This window comes from Sapajus apella, unplaced genomic scaffold, assembly GCF_009761245.1.
Source record: "Sapajus apella isolate SASKATOON/1434 unplaced genomic scaffold, GSC_monkey_1.0 scaffold97, whole genome shotgun sequence".
Taxonomy (NCBI): Eukaryota; Metazoa; Chordata; class Mammalia; order Primates; family Cebidae; genus Sapajus; species Sapajus apella.
The window spans coordinates 1,794,806-1,821,985 of NW_022437037.1; the positions used below are offsets into that span (position 1 = coordinate 1,794,806).

Consider the following 27,180-nt stretch of genomic DNA (forward strand, 5'->3'; position numbering starts at 1 on the left):
TTCCTTTAGGTTTTGGGGTTTCCTCTTATGCCTAGAATTACTTCCCCGACCCACAGATTTGCTTTACAAAGAGACAGTTCTGGCGGCTAGTGTGGAAGTTGGATTGGAATGACAGAGATGGAGGCTCCTGGTCTGGAGCCTGTTGTGGTAGTTGAAGGGAGAAGAGATGAGATCTTATGCTAAGGCAGGCAAGATGGCTTGGCCTAGAGGGATGGATTGTCCTTGGCAGGGGAAGGGAGGAGTTCTTGTTTTTGATCTGAGCAATGGAGTAACTGGTCCCATTTGGTGAAAGGGAGCAGACCTGGAAGACAGGTGTGGCAGGTGTTAAGTGCACTGCCCGTGAGGTGCTTAGAGGACATCTTGTGGAGATATCCAGGACCCAGCTGGTTGTGAGGGAGTGGAGCTTCAGAGAGCCGTCTTGGCATGAAGTACTTTTATGGTACTTCTGAGGGTATAGGTGAAAACCAGAGATAGGGAGAATGTGATTTAAATGATTTTGGTGTGTGTCCTGGTGCCAAATCTCTTCCTGGTTTTACTTAAAGAGACTCTGATATGGGAGCCTCCAGGAAGGCGTTCTAAAACAGTAACACATAGTGTAGATACATCCAAATAGCACTGATGGCTTTTATTGCAGATTCATGTCACAAGGATAATCTGGGAATATATTTTTTAAAAACCCTCCCTTTTATATATACAAAACATGCTACATGGTACACTTGTGAGAAATGCTGAGGTAATAGGCACACACCCAGACATGGACAGTACCAAACATCCAACATCTCACACAGCCTGGCCCACGTGCCCATGGGAAGGGTCTCACCTTCTTGACTCATTCCTTGCCCCTCCTTGGCAATAGTCCTGGGAGTGCTGAGGCTGACACTTCATGGCCAACAGTACTCAGAAAGCCACCATACTGCAGTGCATCAACTGAGGGGTCTGTGGCCCCTCATGATTCAGCAACTCATGAGAAGTGGCCCATTTTCATTTTTGTGGCACTTGTTCTCCAGGAAAGTATAGTTTGGAGATGAGATGCAGACTAGTCAGCTGGAGAGCGTGAACCTCTGGTCTGTAGCCAGCTGGGGGCTCTGGTGATCTGATGACTTCTGTCAACCGATTATCTCCTGGCCAGATAGGTTATTATTTGTGTGAAGACTAAAATGACATGTAGGCTAAAGTATGAATGGAAGATACAAAACTGCGAGTACATTATTTATGCAGCTGGTGGAGCTTTTGGCCTGGCCCTCCCTTCCCAACCAGAAACCTGGAGCTCAGAGTGTTTCCTACTCAGAAGCTGAGGAATCTTGCCTGGAAAGAAGGGGCTGTGCCACAGAAAAGGCAGGGAGTAGGTAGGCAAGGAGCACAGCAGAGTGAAAAGGGGGCCTTGAACTGCAGTGAGTGGCCAGGGACTGACACACAGAAGGCACTTAATGAAGGCATAAGTGGGTGATGGATGGTGAAAAGTCCTGAGAATGGGGGAAGTATGAAAATGGTGGGGTAGGGATTTTGAAATTTAATTAGGTGCCAAAAGGGGTTCTTAAGAAGCTGGGAACCCCTATGTGAGAGATTAGCATTGTAGACACCCTGGGACAATCCAGGCACACAGATGCCAAGGATGATCCTTTCAATTGAGACCACACAGTCTGTGATCTGTCTGTAGACTCAAGTAATACAACACTAATGAAATGCTTTTCCCCTAAGAGCAAAGCTGCTGGTGACAGCTTTAACATCGGAGAACTGAGTATATGTGTATTTAGGTATCTAAGGCAAACCTATATATGGATCTAGATATATCACGTGATGTATATCTAAATGCATATATATGTATACACATGTATATTATGAAGGTATTTTGCAGTTGTGTTTTTATTGTAGAGACTTAATTTAAAGAAAGTTGTCTGTAGTCCTGTCCTGTCCTGGAGACATGAGGGGCTGTATGGTGTGAAGGAAAGTAGGAGGGACAGAAAACACTGTATTGATTCAGTTCCTTCATCTGCTACAGTGACTTCGGAAAACAGAATCCAGCACCCCTGTCCTCCCAGCCTCAAGATGAACTGGTGAGGAGTTGCTCTTTGTGCTGTGGCCAGTGTGACCAGGGTGGGCTCCTGGCCATGGCCATGAGAAGTCAGGAAGGGGAGCTGGCTTAGTGGAAGGTGTTGGGGTTGGGTCGGATCATCATCACCACTTTCTTGAGTGAGTAAGAGCCTCCTCGGAACTCAGCCCAGTAGACTCCATCCTGGTAGCGGCTCCGATAATGGCCCCCACGGTACCAGACGCCATTGAGGTTGGAATGGGCACAGGCATTATACCACCAGCCTCCCTTCTGGTAATGGGCACAGTTTCCTGCAAGAGAGAAGGCAATGAGAGGGTGTCTGGGAGGAGGCCATTCTACCTGTGTTGATAGTTTTCTTGGGGCCTTCAGCAAAACCCTCTCTGGGAGGCATCTGGAGCAAGAATGCTTGAGGGGTAGACTGTCTCCATGGGTGGCCAGAGGCCATGCTTCAGTCCTGCCTTTGAGGCTCAGCCTTTTTTTTTTTTGAGACGGAGTCTCACTCTGTCACCCAGGCTGGAGTGCAGTGGTGTGATCTTAGCTCACTGCAACCTCCACCTCCTCAGTTCAGGCGATTCTTCTGCCTCAGCCTCCCGAGTAGCTGGGACTACAGGCGCATGCCAGCATGCCTAGCTAATTTTTTTTTTTTAATTTTTAGTAGAGATGGGGTTTCACCATCTTGGCCAGGCTAGTCTTGAACTCCTGACCTCATGATCTACCCGCCTCGGCCTTCCAAAGTGCTGGGATGACAGGCATGAGCCACCGCTCCTGGCCAAGGCTCAGCTTTATAAATAACTAGCTGTGTGATCTCAGACAAATGACTTAACCTCTCTCAGCCACTGTATTCTCATCTGTCAAATGAGAATAAAAATGATGCCTGCCACACAGGACAGCTGTGAGGACTGAATGAGGGTGTGCACTTGACACTTAGCCTAGGGCTGGTTGCAAAGGAGACCCCAGGGGAACTCCACACCTTGTGTTCTGATAGGAAACAGAGATGGCCTGAGGTGGGCAGGGAGGGAGAAAAGCTTCTTCTTGGGAATTTTTAGAGTTGAAACTGTTGGATCAGGAGTCTTTATAGAATGGCAAAAAACGTGTTTAAGATGAAATGCTCCTCCAAGTCCTCCCTGGCTTGTATTCCATCTAATTTTTTGTATTACTTCACAAAGGAAAGGTATTTCCATAAAACTCTTGGCATTACCACATCATGCTGAATTTTGCTGCCAAGGACAAGCAGTTCGGAACAACAGTAAAAACTGTGGGAAGGTGCGTGCGGGCATGCAGGGGCAGTGTACTCTGTGGCAGGAGGAGAGGGGCCACCATCTGCCAGCATTGTTCTTAGTGAAGGGTGGGTTGCCAGTTTCCTGACTAGGCCGGGGGATGAACCCCATACTCTGGAGAGGGGGTGCTCCAGTCGGGATTGTGGGTTAGAGGGCCCAACAGAGCAGGTGGCCGAGGCTGTGGGATGAGGTGAGGAGATTGCACTTAGTCTGAGGCAGAAAGCAAGAGGGGAGGTGCAGCCTACGTTTTCCCAGAGTTTTTCTGGGGTCTTCTGGGCCATGACTCCAAGCCACAGGGACCAAGTGGCAGTGTTGAACTGTTATAGTAGGGAGAGCCTTGGGCACACCATAACTAGCCTTCTCTTTGCCAGCAGAGGCCCCACACACTTCCAGGGACAAGGAACTTGCCAGCCACTGATTTTGTTGTTGGCTATATCTGAGTTTTGGCTCGTAGAACACTCTTCCCACTCCCTAAGGAGGTGGCCCTCCAGAAAGGCTGTAGCAGCCCCCATGTCTCAGGGTCTGACCAGCTCTGAGAGGATCATCCTCCTGCCCTGCTCTTCTAGAAGCTTGGCAGCCCCTACTGCTTTGGAACAAGGGCCTGTTCCTCCTCCATGGCGCCTTTGGGCAGGGCCAGTTCAGTGTCACTGGGTGGACAGAGGTGTCTGTGTGATGCAGGGATGGACAGGTCATGTCCCTCCTGTCACCTGATGTTAGGAGAACTACCTTTTAGAATGTGGCTGCCGTAAGGCCCTGGCATGAGGATCCCCTCCACCTTAGTATGTAGGTTTCAGGGCCTGCCTGAGGTGTAGGCCATTTATAGGACAGTCCCTAGAGCTTGCTTCTCAAGGGGGAGGGAGTAGCCCTCAGACCAAGATCACATAGGAAATGGAGGCAAGAGGGGCCTGGATTTGCCTACGAGAGCGGACAGCCTGAGCCTGGGGCAGCACTGGCTGTTGCGTGGTGCCAGCCTTAGGGAGGAGCCTGTCAGGGCCCAGAGGCCTTCATCTCAAGAAACTGGGTGTCAGCCCTGGGAGGCATTAACTGTGTGGGAGTCTGATATCTGGACTCAGGGCCAGACCACATCTGTGTTTTTTTTTAATTTTCTGTTTTCTCTCTTGTTTTTTATTTAATAAAGACTTCTTAGCAAAGACCTAGATTTGAAGCGTGTGATCTTAGACAAATCACTTCCTCTCTCCTATCTAGTTTCCTCTTAATAGCTTCCTCCAAGCACTGCACTAGCGTTACATGCAGTAACTGACCATGAATAAAGCCAGCTGGTATGGAGCCCTCACTGTGTGCCAAATCCTAGACAAAGCACTTTAGATACATTCTCTCTACCCTTCTCCCTACCATGCAAGGTAGTTCTTGTCCTTACTTCCAGACGCAGAAACTGAGACCCAGGGAGATTTAGCAGCATGCCCAAGGACACATGGCTGGTAGGAGGTGGGGCCAGCACTGGAGCCCAGAGCCTACACAGATGATTAGCTCTATACCAGGTGCCTTGGACAGAGGTGGTGAAGGCACAGCCCAGCACATGCCTTTCTGCCTTGACCCCAGTTGGCTTTGGTATGTGTGATTTGTATGCCTCTTTATGTACCCCTCCCCGTTTTTTTTAAATTTGTAAATGCCACTCTGACCTAGCTTTATGAAGAGGACCTATGGGCAGAAGAAGGGACCCTCAGCGGGTGGGAACAGGGTCAGGCAGCTTGGCCCAGCTGCTCATCACGCTGGGATCTTCCCACTTCCCAGCCCTGGAGTCAAGGGCTCTGACTCTGGTTGACCTTTCTTCCCTGCCCTGCACCTGGGTTTGACTCCACTTTTCGTACCTGTGTAGACATCATGATCTCTGTCCAGGGTGGTGAACTGCTTGCCATTGTGCCATGTAAAGGAGTCACCTGCATTGCCATGGTAGCGCCCCAGCCGCAGCTTATAATACTCGCTCTCAGGTTCCAGGCGGAAGCTGGCGTATTCTGCAAAGACTTTGCGGCCAGACCAGTCCTCCATGGTCACCAGGAGTTTGTAGTTTCCTTGGTTCGTCAGCCAGTAAATATTCTCCAGGCCCAGCCAGTATTCGCCATCAATGTTGCCAAACCCTTGCTGAGGAAAAGCCAGGAGAGTGTTAATGTGGAGCCTGCAGTGCCTACAGCCAGCAGGCCTGGCTGTTGGACCCTCAGCTCTGCATAGAGGGGCCTGGGAAACAAGCAGAGCATGAAGCAGGCCTGGTTCAGACCCTTACTCCATCACTTAATCTCTCTGTGACTCACACATTATTCAAAAATATGTTGAGTGCCTACTCTATGCCAGGCATCATGTGAACCCCAGATTTCTCACTCTTATGTTGGGGAGGCTACGTTACCTTCCCCACAGGCTTGCTGCAGCAACACGTGTGCTGTGGCAAGTTGAGGGCCTGGCACTCAGTAGGGACGTGGCAAGCATTCCTCAGACAAATCCCTGACCTTCACTGAGCTTCACCTCCTTCTCTGGAGATGGCTGTGTGTGAGGGTCACATGTAAGCTCTAATGTACCAGACAGGTGTGAGCTGTGACATGTGTCCCATCCACTGGGACTCCCCTCTAGGTCTAAAATCCAGTGGTTTTGTGGCTATTGTTTTTTGCATGTAGTTTTGGGGTCAGCAGCTGAGTGATGGCCACTAAAGTCTTGTGAATAGATGATTCATTAATAATATAATTATTATTTAGTATTTATTGAGTGCTTATGATATGCTGGCACTGTTATAAGAACTACACATAGGTTGTTTTATTAATCCTCATGTCAACTCTAAGAACTAAGTACTATCATTATTCTCCCTAGAATGGATGAATTGAGGCCCAGAGAGGCTCAGGGTCACAGAGTGCCTGAGGGTGAGCCAGGATTTGAACCAAGAACCCAGTCTTAATCATTGCACTGCATTGCCTCTAAGAAAGGAGGAAAAAGTCTCCTCCTAATGAAGGTGGAAGAGGAGAAGAGAGCAGAGACACAGGCTGGTCAGGAGGTGGGGTAGGGGACAACCAAGACAGGAGACTCAAGAAGGGGCATAGCAGAGCCACATGTTCAAGGTATCATGACTTCAGGTAGTTTGTGAGCGTCAGTGTCAGATGCCTCAGCTGCAGTCACTACTGGGCAATTCCTAGCTTTGCAACCCTGAGTAAATTACTCCACATTTTCACCTGTAAGCTGGGTCCTTACAGACCCTCCCTCAGGGGGTTGTTATGAGATTAAACAAAGCAAGCACAAAAGCCCTTAGCATGGTGCTGGCATGGGGTGGGCACTCAGCAAACAGTGCTACTCTTGCCTTCCTTAGTGCCATCTCTTTGTTTGGAGGGAGAAGAACAATGTATGGCTGAGTCCTGGCAACTTTCCCTGCTACACAGATGCACATTTCAACTCCCTAGGGACCAGGGAGGCCAGAGGTTGGGTCTGGAATTAGGACTTAAGCATTGCCACAGTTCCCTACCGTACCCTTTGGAGGATTCTCCCAGGGACTGTGAGCCTCTTGGGACTTGCCCCTTCTAGGCTTTGAGAGCAGGTCTTTCTCCATGGAAACCCCACTTAGAGAGAAATGCTCCCCACTCCTCAGCCCCCATACCAGTGTTTCTAAACTCTCACCCTGTCCTGTGGGGCTGTGGTAGTTGGTCTACTAACTCTTGTCATGCAGCAGTTGCTAGTAGCAGGCAGAGGAGGAGCTGGTCCTCACTACCTCTGGTGGGTTTGCACCACGACCCTGTCTGCATCCTTGCCTCAGGTTTGTGTGTTGTTGGGGCCGCACAGGCCTGGACTTGGTCAGCACGTACCTCTGAATGGACTCTTCTACTGGTCACTCAGGCCTCTCTTGGGCTGGGCCAGTCACCTTGTGGCAGCACAGATAGCCCCTGCTGGGTCTCACCTTGTATGTCTCCCAGTTCCTGAAGAAATTAACAGAGCCATCCAGGCGTCTCTGGATGACGGTCCAGCCCCCGGGGTCATGTCTCTGGTCGCACCACACTTGCATGAGACGGTTGGTGTTCTCCGGCTTTACCAGGTAGATAGAGCTGGTGTCGTGGCCATCCTCCAGGGCCTGCAGGCAGTCTCTCCATGGGCCTAGGGACATAGACATGCATACACATCACAGACCTACCTGTCACCAGGCTACATCTCCAGCTGCACCCCAAGCAGGCACAACCTTTGGTAAGGCTCCAGCTGGGAGCCACAGGCCCACAGTCTGAAGTAACCAATTTTTGTTTTGCGAGTTTGATAAATAAATAAAGACAGGAGCCTGGGTTGGGGGGTCAGGATGCCCACACTCCAGGCTCACTCTCCTCTCACCCGCCTCCCAGTGTGACCTTTGTCAGACTTCTTCACTCCTCCAAGCCCTCAGTTTCTTCCACTTGTAGAAGGGAGATCATATTTGCCTCATACAGGGTTGTCAGGATTACTAAAATCATTTGGGGGGAAGTTGCTGGAGTGATTTTTTTCAAGTTCATTATATTAGGAAAAAGAGATGTGGACCTACTAAACGTGGCAATATCGGTCAGTGCCGTGCACGCTCTGATGGCTTTGCTTCTGCAAGGAAACTCAGTTCCACTGGATTACTCTTTCTGGGGGCCAAGTGCAGTTGGCCCCCCGTCAATCCTGACTCCACATCTGTCCTTCCAATGACAGTCCTTTATGATGACTGCCACAGCTTTTATGAAATGAACTTCCACAGTCACAGGGGCCTGGGCCATGCCCAGAATTTGGCCATGTGGCCAGATACTTTGGGATGTTTCTGGGATTCATTCACTGCTCTTCAAACATCTTTTTCGGGGCCCAGGTTCCTTTTCAGCTCAATCTGTGTGTTTTTCAAAGGAAGCTCAAGGAGGGCCAGATGATTGGCACTCACACATTCTGAGGTCTTCCTTGCAGGCCCATAAACCTAAAGGATGATATCTAGGATACAGCCCAATCCATGGCTCTCTTCTGAAACAGACCAGAAGGGTTCTGTGATTCTTTGTGAATACACTGAGGTTGGGCAGCCCAGTCAGAAGGAATGGGTGTTATACCACAGGTCTTTCAGCCCTCACCACCCCTGCCCATCAATTCTGCCTTCCCCAGGCAGTTTCTTATGGTCACATCAGCAAGAAGGTACAAACTTGAGTCACCAAGGATCAGGACAAGCTGGGGCCTTTCTTATTGATCTAAGGAACCTTTAGAAGGTCTTCAAAGCCTAGCCATTCAAATACATATTCTGAAAGAAAGAAAATCATATTTTGCTTCAGTCTCTTCAAAATATTCCCCATACTGAGACTGGTTAAGGAGAGAAGTGCTAAGAAAGTACCATTGTATGTTTTCTATCAGTTTGTATGTTTATTCAACAACTGCGTATTGAGTCCCAGCCTCTGCAGATGTGGTGCTGGGCAGCAGAAGCTCAGGGCAGGGCAGGGCTACTCTGATGCCCAGCGAGGGAGGAAGTGACCTCACTACTTCCTCTCCACATGAATTCCTGTAGAATCCTGTCCTTTCTCTTTCTGTGTGAGTTGAAGGGAGGTTCCCATCAGTGGCAGGTATACTCAGCTTTTCCAGTGCAGGTCACATTTCTCAGATTCCTTCCTGGCTGGTGTTTGGGCTTGACTAGTTCACAGGTAATGGTTATAAGCCAGAAAAATTTAGGTTTCCGGTCTCTGTTAGACATCTCAGGTGGACTCTTCCTGAGACCTTGCAGGAAGAAGCCTTGTGTTTGAGCATTCATCCACCTAGAACCTGACGGAAAGGCAGGAACTGTCTTGCCCATTCCTTGGTTCCACTGCCCAGTATTGCCTCGAGAAGAAAGATTGGTTTGGGTGCTGACAGTTAACCCAGGGGGCTTCTCCCTTCATCTTCCAGGGAGAAACTTCTCTCCCATTTACCTTTTGTCAGGCCTCTTCTCCAAGAGACGGAGCAGGACGCAATGCTCCCCACCTCTGGATAGCAGATGGGGCACAAACAGTTGCTTCCTTTGCCAGTGCCACTTCCCGCCTTTCCCCTTCCACCCCCTCAGTATCCTTCCTGGGAAAGGGGAGGCCAGACCTCCAGAAAGAGCATTTGTGAAGAAGAAAAAGGTTTTGGTTGTGTTCAGCCGAAGCCCCAGGGACGGAGGCAGAGAATGGGAGTCTGTCCCCAGCAGCTGGAGCAGAGCGCCGGTGGGCGTGGGAGGCCTCCCAGCTCCTTACCATGTCAGCAGCACAGGAGAGGCTGTTTGATACAAATGCTGGTGATGGAAGATCCAGCAGAAGCCTGCAAAAGAACGCCCACTGACAGTGAGCAGCGCAACCTCTTACTGCAGAGCTGCCAGGACTGTTGCAGAATTGTCGGATGTAAAGGCTGCCTTTGAAGGAGGCGCCACGTAGGGAGAGGCTGTGGAGGCTGCTGGGAGAGTGGCAGCTGGCCTCGTGGCTCCAGCTGGGGCTGCCTTTGTGGGTCCCATCAATGATCTCAGCTTTACCTTTGGGATTTCTACCAAGGGCTGTTTCTAAAAGTCAAGTGTTTGTAAATGTTTTGGGGCTACTAGTCCCTTTAAGAATTTGGGGATGGTTCTCGACCCTTTATTCAGAAAAATACACAGACTCACACAATTTTGTATACAGTTTCAGAAGGTAATGGATCCCCAGAGTCCCATGTTATAAACTCCTTGCTCTAAGAGTCATGACTGAAATAATAATAATAATAATGGCCAGTGTGTACTGAGCATTTCCTGTGGCCCTAGCCACATATTTCCACAGTGGACCCTCTTGACATCTTAAGAGGTGGGAAAGCACACCCTGTGGTCACTAGGGCATCCCCTCAAGACTACCTGGTAGGTAAAGGACACAGCAGGTGTCTGCACCTAGGAGGTGTCCAGAGCTCACACACTAATGTACTCTTCTTTTTCCCCAATCAGGGTGAACTCAAGAGTAAGGGACCCAGGCTGACTTAGCTCTGTGTCTTTAGAACTAATTTTAATCTTTCCGGACAGTCACCTAACTAAAAAATAAAAAATAACAATTTACAGTTCTTGTTTGTTAAGGTGTGAAACTTTTTAAAATCTTTAATGATTTTTTTTCTTCTATGTTTACCTTTTGGTATTCTTTGCCCATTTTTCAGCCATTCTAGTGTCTGTTATGATGTGGAAGAAGTTTTTCTTTTTTTTTTTAAAAAAAGGCTAAAGTGGTAATTATTTTAAGGGTTTCTAGAATAATGGAGTAGGTATCAAATTGTGTAGTAGCGTTTAGTATTTTCTGCTGTTACAAAAAAATGTACATCTGGGTCTGTACACTGAATTTCATATGATACTCAGGCCCCATTAGCTTCCATCTAAAACACATATTCAAACACAATTTCCCTCAGAACCCTTAGTAGACCTCTATGAGATCTGCATTCAAACACATTTCCTTTTCACACATTAAAAGTACCAGTGGCAAAGGTCAGAAACATAAATGATGAATGAGAATTAGTCAGCAAAAGAGCTAACATTGAAAAATTGTCAGCAGTAAAATTATCAAGTGGCTCCATTAAAATGTCAGAGACAAAACATCTTACTTTGATGAGAAATCCACAACTGTAACATAAATAATACGTGAAAAATCTATAACTGTTCCGTATAAATAGTGCCCTCATAGGGGGCCAGGTGAGGGTCTGGCCTTACGGAGGAAGACCTGGCTAAGGAAGCAAGAGCTGGAGAAAGACTTCATACTTGGAGTCAGGAGCCCTTGGCTCCAATCTTGATGGCTTCACCTATGCACAGTGTGACTTTGGGCAGGGTCCTCATTGAGTCTCAATTTTTTTCTATGAAACAGGGAAGAGACCATAGCTATTCTGAGGCTCTCGTGAACACCAGAGTGACCAGCATGGAGGCCAGCTGGGGCAGGTGCATTGTGAAGATTGTCCCTTTCTGTTTCCTTTGATAAATGAAAGCTGACATTTTTGAAGTTGTTCACCCCCCTACACACTCATTCCTCCTTCACATACATGTTACTATATTTGCTTTTCAATACAAAACTAAATGTGAGATATTTACCAGTAGATGTTTCCCATATATTTTTAAGTCAGAATTTCAGTGGAGAAGGCCACAAAGATATATTGACATGAAGAATGGAAATCTTTTTTGTCAATGAAACTGAGTTTTCAATGTGCAGTGGGCGAAGCGCTCCCTTTGGACCAGTGCAGAGTGCCTAGCGATGTTTAACTTGGCGCCCCTTCTGAGAGGCCAGCTCTGCCCAGAGCATCAGGCCAACACTAACTTAGCGGCACCTGGGCTCAGAGTGGAGTGAGTGCCCCAACCTCATCTCTATAAAGACCACATTTACATTCTTGGCGGAGCTGTGGCCAAATGTTCCACGTGAAGAGAAGTGCAGCCCCGTGGCTGAGCCGAGTCTGTGTGGTTCCCTAGAGAAGCAACAAGGGTGGGAAGGCACACAGGGTCTGGGGTCAGGAGGCCTTCAGAGGAGGGACATCAGCAAGTGGGAGTACCAAGTACATAGGTCTCAGCCCAGACCCCACTGCCACACCCTGGTAAGTGTTGGAGGTGATCAACTTTGGGTGCTTCCTTCTTCCCCTCTTGGGTTCTTGACAGGGATGAAGCACACAAGGATCACGACCTCCTAGGAAACCAGGACCCACTTGATTGATGGCTGATTCAGTGCTTGCTACCCCCAACACAGGGCCTTTCTGGTCAAGCTGAGTTAGATACAGCTAGCACCTAGGCAAGGCCTAAGCGTGACTTCCTGTTGCCAGTTTTCTCTCTGTGGGTCTGGGGCAGACCAGCATCAGCCTGATTTACCTGTCCAGGCCCTAGTGGAGAAATGGGCTCACAAACTACGTCAACTCCCAGGCAGTGCCCCTCCTACTAGAAAAATGTGGCTCTGTGAATATCTGGCCTTGAGGCTGGGAGCTAACTACTGAGGCCTCTGTGGGCAAGAGGGATGCTTATTCTCTCTGGCCATGCCTGAGGTGTGGGGAGAGGAGCAGAGTCCTTCCTGCCCACAGCAGGACTGGACTCCGTGGCTGACCAGCAGCCTGACAGTCGTCTTTATCCCCTGAGTCCAGCCCCAGGTGTCAGAATTTGACCGCCTTAGGCCACCCAGAGGACCCTGTGGCCTGTGGGAAATGTTCTGGGGGGCTCTTACTTAGTTCTGGGAAATCGTTCCCATGACGGGTACCAGGGAGAGGCCTCTGTGATATTACTAGGATGCAGTCTGCTTCTCGTGAGAACTGTATGCCATTTTCAGTTACTCTCACTGATGGTCTGTCTCCAAAAAGTCTTCTCATCACTCCCTGAAACATTTTTCTAACAGGAGAAATGACTAATTGTTGAAATTGGATTTATAATTTCCTCCACAAATAAATCCATCTGAGTGCCATGGCACGTGGCCTGCTTAGGTGAGAGTCCCACCCAGGGCAGCATCAGGACTCACTGGGCACCCCGGGAGGGCAGAATAACAGACACTGGGTGGGTGGGGTGGGGTGTGAGGGGCGGTCATGGCGAGGAGCAGTTGTATAAGGGTCTTCTAGTCTCATTTATCCAGAGGCTTGGCAAAATATGATTTTGGTTATGGACATATATATATTCTATGCCAATCATGGCTTTTCAGGGAACCAGAGTACAAAACAGCCTAAACACAGGAATAGCTTGTATGGTCCCAAAGGCATTTCAGCTTCTGCAGAGCCTCAGAATTGACATCACACATATTATTTCTGATCATTCCAGGGAAAAGGTCCAACTGCTTGTGCTTGCTTTCAGGCTGCTTTAGTCCTCAAATGATGGGCATGGTGCCTGGGGCCAGCGAGTGTTTCAGGAGTTTATGAAAATGTTTAAGGCCTAAAAAAACTTACTGGCTCCAAACTATGAAAAGAAAACTGCAAAATCAAAATTTATTTTATGTAATTAAGATTCTACAAAGTGTAACATCTTGTCAAGTTCATTCATTGTTAAATTTTGTCTTCATGAAAATGTTATTTTTGAAAACAATTTGTAGGTTAGATTTTTTCCACTTCCCAAGAATTCCTGAACATGCTTGATGTTTACGGGGAAATTAGATCCAACCATAAATTAATTGAGTTACTGTTAGCCAAATAATTTTAAAAGCAAAATTATTAAATCCTCTCCAAATTGTTACAGTAAAAATTATACTAGATGTGTGAGGTAGGTCATTTCAGTGCATGTGATACAGCCTGAGGCCTCTCAAGCAAGAGCTCTTAGGGCCCAGAAAGGGCTTTAAAAGGTCCTGTTTCTGCTCGTTTGACCTCAGTACAGACGTTGCAGTACTGCTTTTCAGAGACCACTGTCGAAAACATTGTGCCACTCTTAGGTTTCTGCCAGTGCGGTTGGGCAGGAGAAACAGGGGCTTTAAAGACATTTTAAAGAGTTTAGAAGGGGCTTTGTTAGTCTCACTGTGTGCAGAGGTGAGCAGCTTGCCTTGGCTCCCTGGCACTGGTGAGAGTGAAGCCCTGGGCCTCCCTGGGGGCAGTGGCCAGTGGCACCCAAGGCTTCCTGGGTGAGGGAGGTTTCTGAACTAGAGGTGGGCAGTGCCCCAAGGTTACACGGGCACACTAATGGGAGTGACCATGGCTCTGTCAGAGACTGGTGCTGTCCTGCAGGCACATCATGGAAGAACTTATCAGACCCATGACTGCAGTCCACAGATACTGGACAGGTAGCAGTCCTATGATCCTTTCCAAGGAAGGGATCAGTATCATCAGTTTCTTCTTCAAAAACCTACATTGGCTTTCATTGATGACCTTTTAATCTTCCAAATGCTCACAAACCTTTCGTGAACTCTATTCTATAATTTTACTGGGGCTTGACCACAAGCCAGTTGTATGTAATTTCTGTTATACATTCTTTTTCTGAAAGCAGGACATTTGTCTGGCACCAAGGCTTGTCTTCATGATTTCTTGACTGTCACTGGCAGTGGTTCTGATAGCACTGCAAGGCCCTTACCCTCCTCATCACCTTCCCCAACCCCAGGAAAGCTACTTAATCCTTTCTCAGGGTTCTCAAAATGCTTTATATATTTATCTCTACTGGAATAAAGTAAGAATGATCATGTATCTAGAGCCTTTCACCTGGCAGATGCTTTGCACACTGTTTTCATTTCATCCTCTAAAGCCCCTGCAACTATGAGAAAGCCAAGGCTCCGAGGATCACACAGCTGGAAAGTGAAGGATCTGGGATTAGAACTCAGGTCCACTTTCTGTGCTGCAGTTATCACACCACATTAGGACTGTTGCGGATCTGTGTCCCCACAAAACTGTGGGCTCCTTTCAGACAGGAGCTTTCCCAGTTGCAGGCTCACTCCATGAGTCCCCCAGCGCTCTGTGTGCCTCCCTCCGTCTTTCACCCTCCATCCTTCACCATCCTGAGCTGCATCTTCTTTGTTACCTTCATTCTGTGCTTTCCAACTGGAGAACCAATAATAATAAATCCATCTGGAAACAGAAACCCTGCAACAGATGATAATCCACATCCAGACCAAACCCTGGCAAAGGAAACCTGCTTTGTGAGGAAGTCTGGACAGTTTGTAGTAGTCTGTCTGCACATTATGTCTGGGATGTTGCCAGATCAGTGGATTTTTTTGTTCATTTGGACCCTACTCTAGATAAACCATCTAAGATACTTAATTTCAACTTTATAAACTATTGTATTTATAATTTAAACAAAATCTCTTAGCAAGATTTTTATCTGTATGCACAATATTTTGACTTACTGTATGCAAAATATCAGGGAAAAGTCACTTATTATTTTTTTCTTTGAGACAGAGTCTTGCTCTGTCACCAGGCACCAGGTTGGAGTACAATGGCGCGATCTTGGCTCACTGCAACGTCCGCTTCCCAGGTTCACGCAATTTTCCTGCCTCAGCCTCCTGAGTAGCTGCGACTACAGATGCGCGCCACCATGCCCAGCTAATTTTTATATTTTAGTAGAGATGGGGTTTCAGTATGTTGGCCACGATGGTCTTGATCTGTTGCCCTCATGATCCGCCCGCCTAGGCCTCCCAAAGTGCTGGGATTACAGGTGTGAGCCACCACGCCTGGCCCTTTTTTAAAAAAAAAAACAAAGGATCACATAAATGTTCCAGCCCTGTAGCTCCATAGGCTCATCTTTAGATATAAGATGAGGACAATCAGGCTTATTTTCAGCATAATCTTTGATCAGATTCATGCCAGGGAGAGCCTAAGTTGAGGCAGCCGTCATGCAGGGATAGTAGGAAAGGTCATCTCCAATGTTCCCATCAAGAGGTCTCTGCTGCCTGCATCTTTCACTGATGTGGGTATAAACCACTGGAAATAGATACTTCGTTACTTGTTACAAGACTGAACCTAATCCATTTTCTGCTGCTATAACAGAATAGCACAGACTGGGTAATTTATAAAGAAAGGAAGTTTATTTGGCTCACAGTGCTAGAGGCTGGGAAGTCCAGGAGCATGGTGCCAGCATCTGTATGGGGCTAACTTAATACTATTTTTTTTTTTTTTTTTTTTTTGCAGAGTGTGAGAGGGCAGCATCTCAGGATTAATACTATACAAGTTCACCACAACAATCCATTTGTAAGACCAGTTAGCTGGCTCCAGATGCCTGATCTCTAGGGTTGTCTATATTTCTTTCAGTTTGCCAAGTACCAGTCTTGGGATTTTCAGGCATTGAGATGCCAGATCACAGGATTTTTTAACAGTAACAAGTTGATAGTTTATCTCCTATGACTCTAAATACCCTGAGCATTTAGCCAAGTGTCTCTTTGGAAAACTGCGTGAGGAATGGAGCTTTCCATCACACTCAGAAGGCTCTTTGTGATCAGTTCCCCAAGGTACCAGAGGAGGAGGAAGCAAGAAGGGAGCTGGCCCTCCTGGAACCCTCATCCAGGTGGGCCATCTTCTAGAGTAGATTTTGTTTAGGAAGAAGCTAGCAAATAATGCTCTTTGAGAAATCACTGGATTATGTAGTTTGTACTGAATTTGGAATCTTAACAAAAACTTTTAGAAAAAAAAAATAGAGTACAGTGGAAACAGCACACACTCTTGAGGCAGGAGACCTGGGTGGGCTTTTCCCTCAGCCTCTGTGACCTTGAAGGCTGAGTTAGGATTGGTACAGTCACCCTCACTCACCACCATCACTACACACACCCTTCGCTTCTCCAGCTCTCTGCAGTGCTTGGGCATGGATGCCCAGTCTGCTAGAGCTGACCCAGCCACACATGGGCTGACACCTTTTCACCTGGTCTGATGCTTTGTTGACCTCCAGAAAGAATGGGAGCCACAACATCATATATTTCTCTGTTTTAAAACATACCATTGTGCTGGGGAACCACAATCAGGTACATGTTTCCTACCTTACAGGGTGGAATAAAATACAGGTGGAAAATCCATCTAGGAAAACACTCTTGTTCAAATTGTCCATGCCATCCTAGCCACAGCCCATCTGTTGTGAGAGGGTGGCTTCCATGTGTGCACGCTTGTCAGTGAAGCAATGTGGGAGCCTCCTAATGTGGTCCCAGGGGCAGGTCATGTCTACTGACATTTATACAATCAGGGCTAACATTTAAAGAAATTAGAACTTCACACTTAGCTATGTTTAAAGACTTAGCTATACAGTGAAATCCTAAGTAGAAGTAACCCCAGAGGATATGTCCAGATTTGATAAAAATTAAAAATTAGATTTCAGTTGGGCCCATTTGCTGGGAGTTGGGTGCACATTGTGGTTTCTACTGGAGAACTCGGTTGGTTCCTGCTAGGCCTGGGGAGGGGGAACATGATGTTGGTGGGTTGGTAGTGACAGTGTTTTGTGTTATTGGAACCATGAGCATTCTAATAACAAATCCACCACCTCTGTTCCCAGAGCTCTTTTTAAGGAACTGCTTGGAATGTGGCACCAGGAAGGAGAGATAGAAGGTCTGGTCCCTGTGGCAGCTGGGGCCAAGTCAAGCATTCACGGGGTGCTTTTTACACCAGTTCCCCTCCAGCCTTCCTATAGAAGCGTGCATTATCCAGAGTAGTTAAGACATACTTTGGTTTGAGCCTTGGCCAAGTCACTTGCTAGCTGTGTACCCTTGGCTAAGTTACTTGACCTCTATGAACCTCAATATCCTGCAAGTTACAAGTCTCAAGATCGATCTCTGCTCTGCCACCAACAGGCTCTGTTACAGGAAGGCCATGCTAGGGGATCTGAGAGGCCTCTAACAGTTCCAGTATTTTATGATTTTATGGCCCCCTCTTCACTCATTGAGAAATAAACTGAACTGATTGTATTCTCTTTCTCAGGAGAGAAAACAGCTAAAAGTGCTCACTCCTTTTGGTCTTTAAAGATTAGAATCTGAGAAAGCCGGGCTGTGACAGCTGGTGGTGGCACTGTCCTTTCCTCCCTGGTCAGTCTCTGGGACAGGCGCTGTGCCAGAGGGCTAGCATATGTGTGGCTCTGCCTTGGGTGGGCTGAGAAACAGTAGCAGGCCTCCCAGAACCCAGGTATCTGTCCTGTCCTTTGCCTCTTAGAGAATGACCCCTCTAGCCTTCCTTTTTAATAGCAGCAGCAGGATATGTGGGGTAGAGGACCACAGACAGGGCCATTTGGGCCTCATCACAGCATCATCCTAACCAAAATACCTTCGGGTCTGGCCAGACCAGAGACAGAAGAAAGCACAGGTGAAGAGCCAGGGAAGCCAGGAACTGCCTGCGCCTCCTCACTCAGTCTCTCAGTAGGCCATCCTGGCCTGGGGCCAGCCTGTTACTGTCTCAGTAAGGCTGGGAACAGGCTTGTGAGTGCAGCTTCAGATAAGTAGCCATGGCTCACTTAGTCCCCTGGGGAAGGGCATGCTGTGGGCAGACAAAGAAGAAAAGAGCACATGGCTCTGAGGTTGCTGAACGAAAGATCTGGAAGCTGCCAAGGCTCAGGTGCAAAGGTGTTTAATTGCAAAGATGTTTCTGGCTGAGTGATGTCCCTGAGAACAAAGGATCTGTTGGGTGAGAGCACAGAAGAGTGTTTTGTCTTCCAGGATTAGAACCTGCCCCAAGCTCTCTGAACGGACCTGATAAGAATATTCCCTGCTGAATGGATGGCCTGACTGCTCCGCAGAGAGAGACCATCTGTTTTTTCCTCCCAGTTTAGTCCAGCACCAGGAGAGGGCAGGGCCCTCCCCCAGCTGCTCTCTTCCTGGGCTCTGTCTACCCATTCAGCTTCCACAGCTAGGCACTCAATCCCAGCTGGCAGTGCCTTGTGTGAGAGCTCAGTGGTGAGATGGGTCACAATAAATCTGCTAGTAATGAGCAAGTCCCAACATTTGGGAATCCTTGCCTAAAAAATAGGATGAATTCTAATGCATTCGAGTTATCTCTGTGATGAAATCACTGCCATTCCCTTCCATGATGGCCTCCTTTCTTAAATGCGAGACAAAAGGCGGGTGAGTGTAGGAGTGTTGTATACACATAGCCAACACTGGATTGTGAACTCAGAGAAGCAGGAGATTGAACCATATGAGGTGCCAGGAGTAGAACTGTGCCCCTGAGCCCTTGCACGGACTCATCTCCATCAGGGACCTACTAGTCACTTGGTTTCCCAACTCCCAGGTCTTCCTGTTAAACTCTTATAAATCCTTCAAGGTGCAACAGAGAAGTGCCACCTCTGTCTAACCCCTCCCTTCCCTCTAGAGAGAATTAGTCATGCTACCTTACTGTCCCCCAGGACACTTAGCACACCAGGGTATTACCACAGTGATCAGACAGCCCAGTTTTCACTGCACTCTTGATTTTAGAAACTTTGGCCTTGGCAGATATTCCCTCCCAGAAAAACCCATTTTCAGATCTGATATGCTGATTTTAGGGACTAGAAATCATGGGCATTGGATGGATCCCAGATGCATTCATGCACCTGCCACCTCCCCTAGACTGAGTTCCTGGAGTTCAGGGACCATAGTTGTCACTTGTTCCCCCAAGTCTAGTGCTGTGACCAGCATGCAGTAGGGGCCCAGCAAATATTGGCTGCACTACATTGACATAATGTTTCATACTTGATAATGTGTCCACAGCATAACACTGTGAGGTTATGACCCTTGTCCCCATTTTACAGAGAAGAAAATTGAGGCTCAGAAGAGTGAAATAACTTCCTTATGAGCAAACAGCTAACCAAGGGGTAAAGCACTAGTATTAGGAATAAAGACCTGAGTTTGCATCCGTGCTTTACCCCTTGGTTAGCTGTTTCAAACCCAGGAATGTTCTGAAATGTTTTGAGTTAGAAACCGGAGTCACTTAGGCAAGAGGAGATCTGTTGGGTAACCATTGAGTCCAGCCTGACTCCAGTCAGGGTTATAACAACATTCAGCTGAGCTTTTGTTTGCTGCCCAAGGGCACGTTTTACCCTCTGGGTATCTATCAAGACAAATTAACACACCCTGCCCTCTCTTTCAGAGCTTCTGATTTAAAGCAGACACGTGTACGGATGGAACGCCAGAGTTTAGGGGAAAAAAAAAAAAAAAGGGACTGTTTATTTCAGTCTCCTTGTTTTAAGATGAAAAGGCCAAGATCAAAGGAGACTTGTAGTTTACTGTGAGCCCAGCATTGTGCTAAACATGTTTTTTTGTGGTATTTCATTTCCTAAAGTGACAGGCACCATTTTAATCTATCCTCAATTAACAGATGAGGAAACTGAGCCTTAGGGGGACAAAGTGACTTGCCTAATGTCCCAGAGCTAATCAGTGGAGGAACCAGGATTTGAATCCAGGCCAGTCTGCTCCAAAGTGCTTGCTCTCAACCCTGCACCCAGGCCAGGTCTTTCCTTTGACCTGCTGCAGCAGCGGATGCTCACCTTGCATTTATCCCACCTTCCCTGCCCCATCTGAAAACAATGCTGCCGTTGTCCTCTACACTGGCCACCCGCCTGCACTCAGCTTCAGCCCCTCTTTGGAATTAACAAGAAGCTGCTATTCCTAGTACTGGTGGTTATTTTTAAAAGTGTGAAATAAGTGTAAAGCAGGATATTTTCAGTAAAAATATCTCCCTGCTTATACAATGAAGTGGTACCAAAAGCACTGACTTGGAGCACATACATGGTTAGTTTTTTCAGAGATGAATATAGTTCTCATATGGCGGCCCCCTGGGGAGGCTCAAGTGTTCTGGATGAACAAAGGGCTGAGCTGAGCTTCAGGGTACTGGATGTGTGCTGGCATTCTGACAGAGGAGCTTCGGGCCTGCTTCTCCCAGTAAATGATGATTCCTAGAGTCCTAGAGCATAGAGGAGTCAGCCAGAGATTTAAAGTGAAAAGACCTGAGCAAATGTAGCCTGAGCATCCTAGGCCTATTAGCAAGTTACTCATCCTGTCCATAAAGAGCTGCAGGAGTTAATTATGTAACATACATGGAAATGTCCAGTGCTAGTATCTTCATTAAGCTTTAAAACCTGCCAGCAACCCCATTCCTCCCCCATAATGGTATTCTGAGAATTGCTATATTTTAAGATGAAACGTGTATGTAAGAGCATATGGAAGCATCATTGAAAATTCTAGACAGCAGCAGACTCTAGGAAATGTGTGGGCTTTAGGAAGGACACCTTCCTATGCCCAGCCCCTACGATGTGTTTATTGTATTCTTAACATGGGTAATACTTTCTTTTCTTTAGGCTCATTGTTTATTTGGTGAGCATTTACAGAAGGCCAGCCCTGTGCCAGGCACAGTGCAGGAGCTACAGAAGAGACATTCTCTTCTGTCTGCCAACACACAGGATCTCGTGCAGAGCCTGGAAAACTACAGGCCTTGAGTTCTTTCCAATCAGAAACGAAAGAGTGTTTGCCGTCTTTTGAAACTCCATTTCCTGGTAATACCTTTGAGGATTCATCTAAGGAATGTGGTCCCCCCCCCAACTTACCCCTCTGGTTCCAGCAGCTTGGCCCAAGGGATTGCTGGGGGATTGTGCATGTCTTTGGCCTGGCTTCATCTGGCCATGGCTTTTCCCTGTTTGTGGTCACAGCCAAGGGAAGCTTGGTGCCTGGCTCTGAGACCCACATGGAACACGATCCCAGAAGGACTTACCTGATGGCTTGTCTGTGGAGGATGGGAGGCTGGTGAGAGTGGGCATAGTGGGCAGAGGGGGTGGCAGCACCTTCAGGTTCTGGTCACTCTGGATCTCGTTGGTAGAGATCTGGTTGATGATGCGGTTGTAGGTGGGTGGCTGATAGACCCGGGGTGGGGCAGCGGGGGGTGGCTGGGGGATGGGCCTGGCCGCGGGCACCCTCTGGCAGTGCTCCTCAAGCTGCGCAATGATCTCTGATTGGTTGTGGGCCAGCGTGGCCAGGTGCTGGTACTTGTGCTCCAGGTCCTTGTACTTGCTGGCCAGCTGCAGCATGTCGGCCGTCTGGTTCAGGATCCTGTTCTCCAGCTGGGAGAGCTCCAGCGCATTGTCCCGCTTGCGGATGATCTCGTGCAGGAGCTGCATGTAGAGCTGCGTGACCCGAGAGTTCATGTTGCGGCTCTCCTTGCGCAGCAGCTTCACCTCACTCACAATGCCGCCGTCCACCTCCACCAGCTGCTGCAGTGTCTCGATCTGCCTCTTCTGCTTGAGCAGCTCATTGTTGAGCAGCTCTAGCTCTTGCTTGTGCACTCGGTTCTCCAGAAGCACCTCAGGCTCCTTGGAGTTGACGCAGATGGCGCCTGTGACCCGCTGCTGGGGCACAATGAAGGTGTAGGTGCACTTGTCCTGGGACTCTCCTGCCCTCTTGTACCTGTTTAGGTAAATGAACTCTCTTGGCGAGCCCTCCTCAGTGCCCTCAAAACCATCCTCCTGGCCTGCAGCAGCTCCCGTGGCAGCCAGCAGTCCGAGCCACCAGCATGTCACACACAGTGGCCTCATGGTCCTTGCAAAATGGTGGTTATTCTTTGTGAATGGAATCTATGAAAGCCTGAAAGTAAACAGAGGGGAGAATCAGTGATGGTCCCACCACTGTCAGTGCCCTGTGCTGCCACGTGATCCCAGCCTTTTCGCCAGGCAGGCAGAGCTTTCCAAAAACTCAGCTCCAGGATGCTGAGTTATATTCTCTTGGAGTCAGAGAACAGGCAGCCATTCTGGAAGCAAGAGGAGACAGGCAGGCCCCAGCAGGGATAGAAGGGAAGAGGGAGGGCCGCAGGGCATCTGAAGATAAGAGGCCATGGCCCTGCTACTCCCAAAGCCAACTCCAATGCCTGCAGACCCAAGAGCCTGAGAATCATATCCAGGCAGCTTCAAGCTGGGGAAGGGAGGCAGAGGGAGGGTTTTCTGATCTCCCTCCTCTGCTACCTTAGGCTCCTCAGACTGTTAAGTCTCCCCATTTTGTACTTTCACATCCCCTGAACTTTCCCGTTATAATATCTATCACAGCTGTTATGAATAGAAGTTCTGTTTGATCTTCTCTCCTAGATTCTAACTCCATGAGGGCAGGTCCTGTGTCTGATTCAACCCTGTATTCCCAGGATGTTGCACTTTGGGCAAATATTTGATAAGTGAATGAATTATTAGACATTCATTCCGTTGACATTGTTTAACAGGGCAGCCTGATAAACAATGTCAATAGAAGGATGTGTCCAGTTATGTGGCTCTGGTCCCTGTGTTAGCTAAGCTACAGAGCCCAAACAGGAACAAACAACTGAGCTCTTCTGGATCTAGATATTTGCAGTAGCCAGTGACAGCACAGTCCCAACCACTGCAATGTGGTTAAGTTAGAAGGGAATAGAACACAGATGTGTGTCCCCAGCTTTGCTTCACTTCTATTCTTGGACCATTCATCCCTTCACCAGATGTTCATTGAACATCTGTGATGTGCTGAGCAGCATGCTAGCTGCTAGAAATATAGCTACTAACAGGATGGAGCCAGCCCCTGCCCTCATGGGGCTTTCGCATCATTATGGCTTTCCCAAATGCTGGGAAGCACAACTATCACATGCTGCAAAAGGGTATTACAGGGAATTGACCTAATTGGAGGGGTCAAGAATGCTTCCCTGAGAAAGTGCCCTTTACACTGACCCTTGAGGAATGAGTAGGAGTTAAATGGGCCAAGAGGGAAGGGAGGACATATGCTAGATCCCTCTACTTGCCCACCCTAGGACCTTGCTCTAGCAGTCCTCACCATCTCTCCAACATCATCGTTGTTTTTCTACAGTCATACTGTTAATTCTCTCTGCTTAAAGAAAACTCTCTCTTGACCTTACACCCCCTGTCCAGCTATTGTTGTACTTCTCTGCTCCCCTTTTTAGCAAAGCCTCCAAAGATTTGCCTGCACTCACCATTTCCAGAAAGTTCCTCTCTTCCTGGCCTTTCTTGAGCCCACCCTCATCAGGCTTTGCCCCCTTCCCTTAATTCTAGGTGCTCTAGACAGGATCACCAGTGGCCTCCCTTTGCCAGATGGAAGGGCTAGTTCTTGATTCTCATTAATGTTTTCCCTCTCACACTGTGGGACACAGTTGGGCTCCCTTCTTGACCTTCCTTTCCAGAACGCCACCCTGCCTCCTGTTTTGCCAGCTGCTCCTACTCAGATCCTGCGCTGGTTCATCCTCATATTCCTGTCCTTTCTCTTACTGTTGAGGGGGGCCCAAAAATCAGTCCTCATAATTTTGTTTACTTTAGTGATCTCATCCAGAGGTCACCTTGGTGATCACCTTCAAGTACTTGTTATATTTATTCATGTTTATTTCTCCAGCCTGGAACTCTCCCCTAGACTCTAGACCCATACATATAGCTGCTTCTTTGACATTTCCACTTGACTGTCTGCCAGGTATCTCAACTCATCCAGAAATGAACTCCTATTTTTCCCCACACCTCCAACCTAACCTGTTCATCCCAGTTTTTCCTGTGTTAGTAAATGTCTACTCTAGTTGCTCAGGCCAAAAGCCTTGAAGTCATCCTAGATACCTTACTTTCTTTTATACCCCACATCTAATTCACTGCCAAATTATGATGCCAGAAGTATTCTCAGAGTCCTGTGTCTCCCCACCTCCCTGCCACCACCCTGGTGCAACCCACCTGCGCCATTCACCTGGACTATTGCAGTAATTTCCTAACTAGCCTCCCTTCCCTGGCCTTGCCCATCCTACCTTCTGTCCTCAGCTTGGCAGCCAGAGTGGTCTTTTTTAAAAAGTCCAACAGGGTCACTTTTCTTTTCAAAAACCCCCCAGTGGCTCACCATCTTGGAGGAAAAGCCAGTGGGTCTCCAAGGCACTCTATGATCTGGCCTCACTTCTTCCCTGGTCTTGTCTCTGACTCCTCTCCCCCTTGATCACCTCCTCCAGCCACCTGGTTGGTCTTCTGGTTATCCCTCAAGTGTTCTAAGCACACTTAGGACTCAAGGCCTTTATACTTGCTGGTCCTGCCCCCTTCTTCATTGTTTGTTGCCTCACCTCTTTCAGGCTTTGCTGAAATATCACCTTCTCAGTGAGACCCTCCCTGCTTATTTAAGATCGTGACCTCACCACCTTCCCCCTCCAGTGTCCTTATCACTATCAGATACACACTGTGTCCTGCCCATTCCCTTGAATGCAAGCTCCATGAGGGTAGGGGTGTGTTTCTGTTGGTTACCACTCCTTTGCAGTGCCTACCACATGGCCTGAAATACACAGGAGCTCAATAAATATTTAATGATGGAATGACAAGACATACCTGCCAAGAGCTGCTGAGCAGTTGGGAGTACTGGAAAGAGGGATAGATTGGGGCAGGAAGCCCATGGACAAGTGACTGCCTGAGGAGGTCAGAGCTATGCAAGGAGGATCCATGTATGTATTTATTAATAACATCCATTGACCAAGGTCCACTATATACCTGACCCTGTACTAAACATTTTGCAAGTGTTTTCCGCTTTCCCATATTCTTATAATGCCCTTTTAAGGTAGATACTGTTGCTGTTTACATTTTACAGATGAGGAAACTGACACTCAATGAGGCTGAGTGACTTGCCCAAAATCAGAAAGCTAGAAGGTAGCAGAACCAAGGCTCAACCCTGGTCTGATGGATTCAAACCTGCTAACTCTTAATGACTACACAGACATGTATTTAATCTGGTTTTTACTAGTAAAAGGATATTAGCATCACTACTTTCTGATTTCACATTAATCTGTGCTACGATAACAAGTATGACACAGGACCTCAAGATTTTGTCCTCCCTGAACTCCTTTGTGGGCTTCTCCAGTGAGGACCCTGGGTCTGGGCTCCACCTTGTACCAGCCAGTGAGCAGTTACAAGAGAGACCCTGTGCTTCCTGGGGCCTTGCTGAGCTGTTTTCCACTTAAATGACAAAGCCCAAGCATTGTTCCTATGGCCTACTCAGGCCTCTCTGGCCAGGCAGAGAAAGGTGTGCAGGAGCTTCTGGCTTGGGCTCTGCTAGGAGGTGGGGCTGCAGTGACATCAGTGGAAACCCAGCTAAGTTTGGAAGTGTTTGCCTGGTTTCCAACGGGGCTTTGGCTGCCACAGTGCTGGTGGCCACACCCACCCCAAAACAATGGGGAGGAGCCGCCCCTGACCCTGGGCTAGGGCAGGCCTGCTGGGCCACCACCTTCTTCAGGCTGCTCACCTGAGGCAGTGAGTGACAAACACCTCTCTGTGCCCATGTGGGTGCAGGCCTCCACTGTGGCCAAGAAACTGCCAGAGGCCCAGGGAGGCAACCTGGCTGCAAGACAAGGTTGGTTTCCAAGCCTCCTTGGACCTCCAGGTTTGAGAGGGCTGCACTGTTTACGGTTGCATTCTGTCCTCTCCCAAACATGGGCTCTCACAGCTCCCTGGCAGAGTTCTTGCCATTGAACTTGAGACCTCAAAGGCTGAGTCTCTTCTGTGAAATGGGGTGATCCAACCCACCTTGCACACTGGGTGAGCAGCATGAAAGCAGATCAGAGTCAAGAGATTCGAATAATGTGTTAGCAATACGATAGCAAGAACAACGAAGCTGAAACAAAACCAACAACAGTAAGGATGCTGAGCGTGGGCCAGGCAGCGTGCCAGGCACTCACACCATCTCAGCTAACACTTGCACAGGGCTTTAGGGCTTCAGGGCCCTTCACATATGCATTCTCTCATTTAATCATTCCAGCACTTGGAATGAATTTATTAATATTATGCCCATTTCTAGGCTGAGGAAACTGAAGCTCAAAAAGGTGTGGGGGTTGCTGACTTGAGGTCACATTTCAAGCAGTGGGACCTCTCGAAACAGGATCCTTGATTCTGAGTTCTACTGTTATATCTCTGTGGGGTCTGGGCTTAGTGGGGTAACTCGGAACTGATTGGGTTACAGGAAGGAAGGGAAGGAACGGGCAGTGTGCCAGGTGCATGACATACATTGTCCCAGGTAATCCAGTGGGTTGTTATTCGCCCCTGTTTTATCAGTGGAGACTGAAACCCGGACAGGCTCAGTGACTTGCCCAGGAAGACACAGCAGATAACAACCAAAGCTGATTGAGCCTAGGACTTAGGGCAGCCTGATAACCAAGGGCCATGCTCTTTGTGCTTCCCTTTGAGCCTCAGAGTCATTTATTTTCCTTGGAATCTAAGACTCCAACCCCAGTTTCTCCCCTCCCCCCATTAGTTTTTTGCCAGTTTGGCAGTTCTTAATGGACAGTAATAAGTTTGTTTACTTTTGCTCTCTTGATATTTATTCAACTAATTGCATCTCAAGAGAAATAACTCCCCCCCACGCCCCCAGCGTTCCAGCCACCTTAGAACTGGAGAAGAACTCAACTCCAATCAAAGTGATGCTCCTCACTTTTTTCCTGTGTCCAACAAAGAAAAGCAAATCCAACTGTTTTCCTTGGCTTCAGAATTAAAATAAAAACGATTCTTGAAATTGCTTTTCCACATTGTATTGTGAGGAGTTTCCATCATGCATGGGTTTTCCCTCCCAAGTGAGGCTGGTGTGACTGTGCCACGTGACAGCCTTTGCACACTGGGAGGCAGCC

General features: G+C 48.0%; 2 protein-coding genes and 1 long non-coding RNA gene across 18 annotated transcripts in view; 2 read left to right on the top strand and 1 right to left on the bottom strand.

Moving 5' to 3' along the window:
* RALGPS1 (Ral GEF with PH domain and SH3 binding motif 1) overlaps positions 1-27,180 on the top strand; it is a 377,570-nt gene that overhangs the window by 229,844 nt on the left and 120,546 nt on the right. The gene's annotated exons all lie outside the window — the stretch shown is intronic.
* The window catches only part of ANGPTL2 (angiopoietin like 2), a 35,242-nt gene continuing 8,672 nt past the window's right edge, over positions 611-27,180 (bottom strand). The window contains exons 2-5 of the mRNA XM_032257293.1: positions 21,307-22,172; positions 7,214-7,407; positions 5,157-5,427; positions 611-2,340 (exon numbers count right to left, since the gene is read on the bottom strand). Coding sequence (XP_032113184.1) covers positions 2,141-2,340; positions 5,157-5,427; positions 7,214-7,407; positions 21,307-22,123 — 1,482 coding nt within the window. The 5' untranslated portion in view covers positions 22,124-22,172 and the 3' untranslated portion in view covers positions 611-2,140. The remainder of the gene's footprint in view (positions 2,341-5,156; positions 5,428-7,213; positions 7,408-21,306; positions 22,173-27,180) is intronic.
* On the top strand, positions 1,769-25,293 carry LOC116535863. Its single transcript, XR_004262376.1, has 5 exons — positions 1,769-1,831; positions 8,691-8,695; positions 9,506-9,518; positions 17,695-17,699; positions 25,281-25,293. It is a non-coding gene; the product is annotated as an uncharacterized LOC116535863 (long non-coding RNA).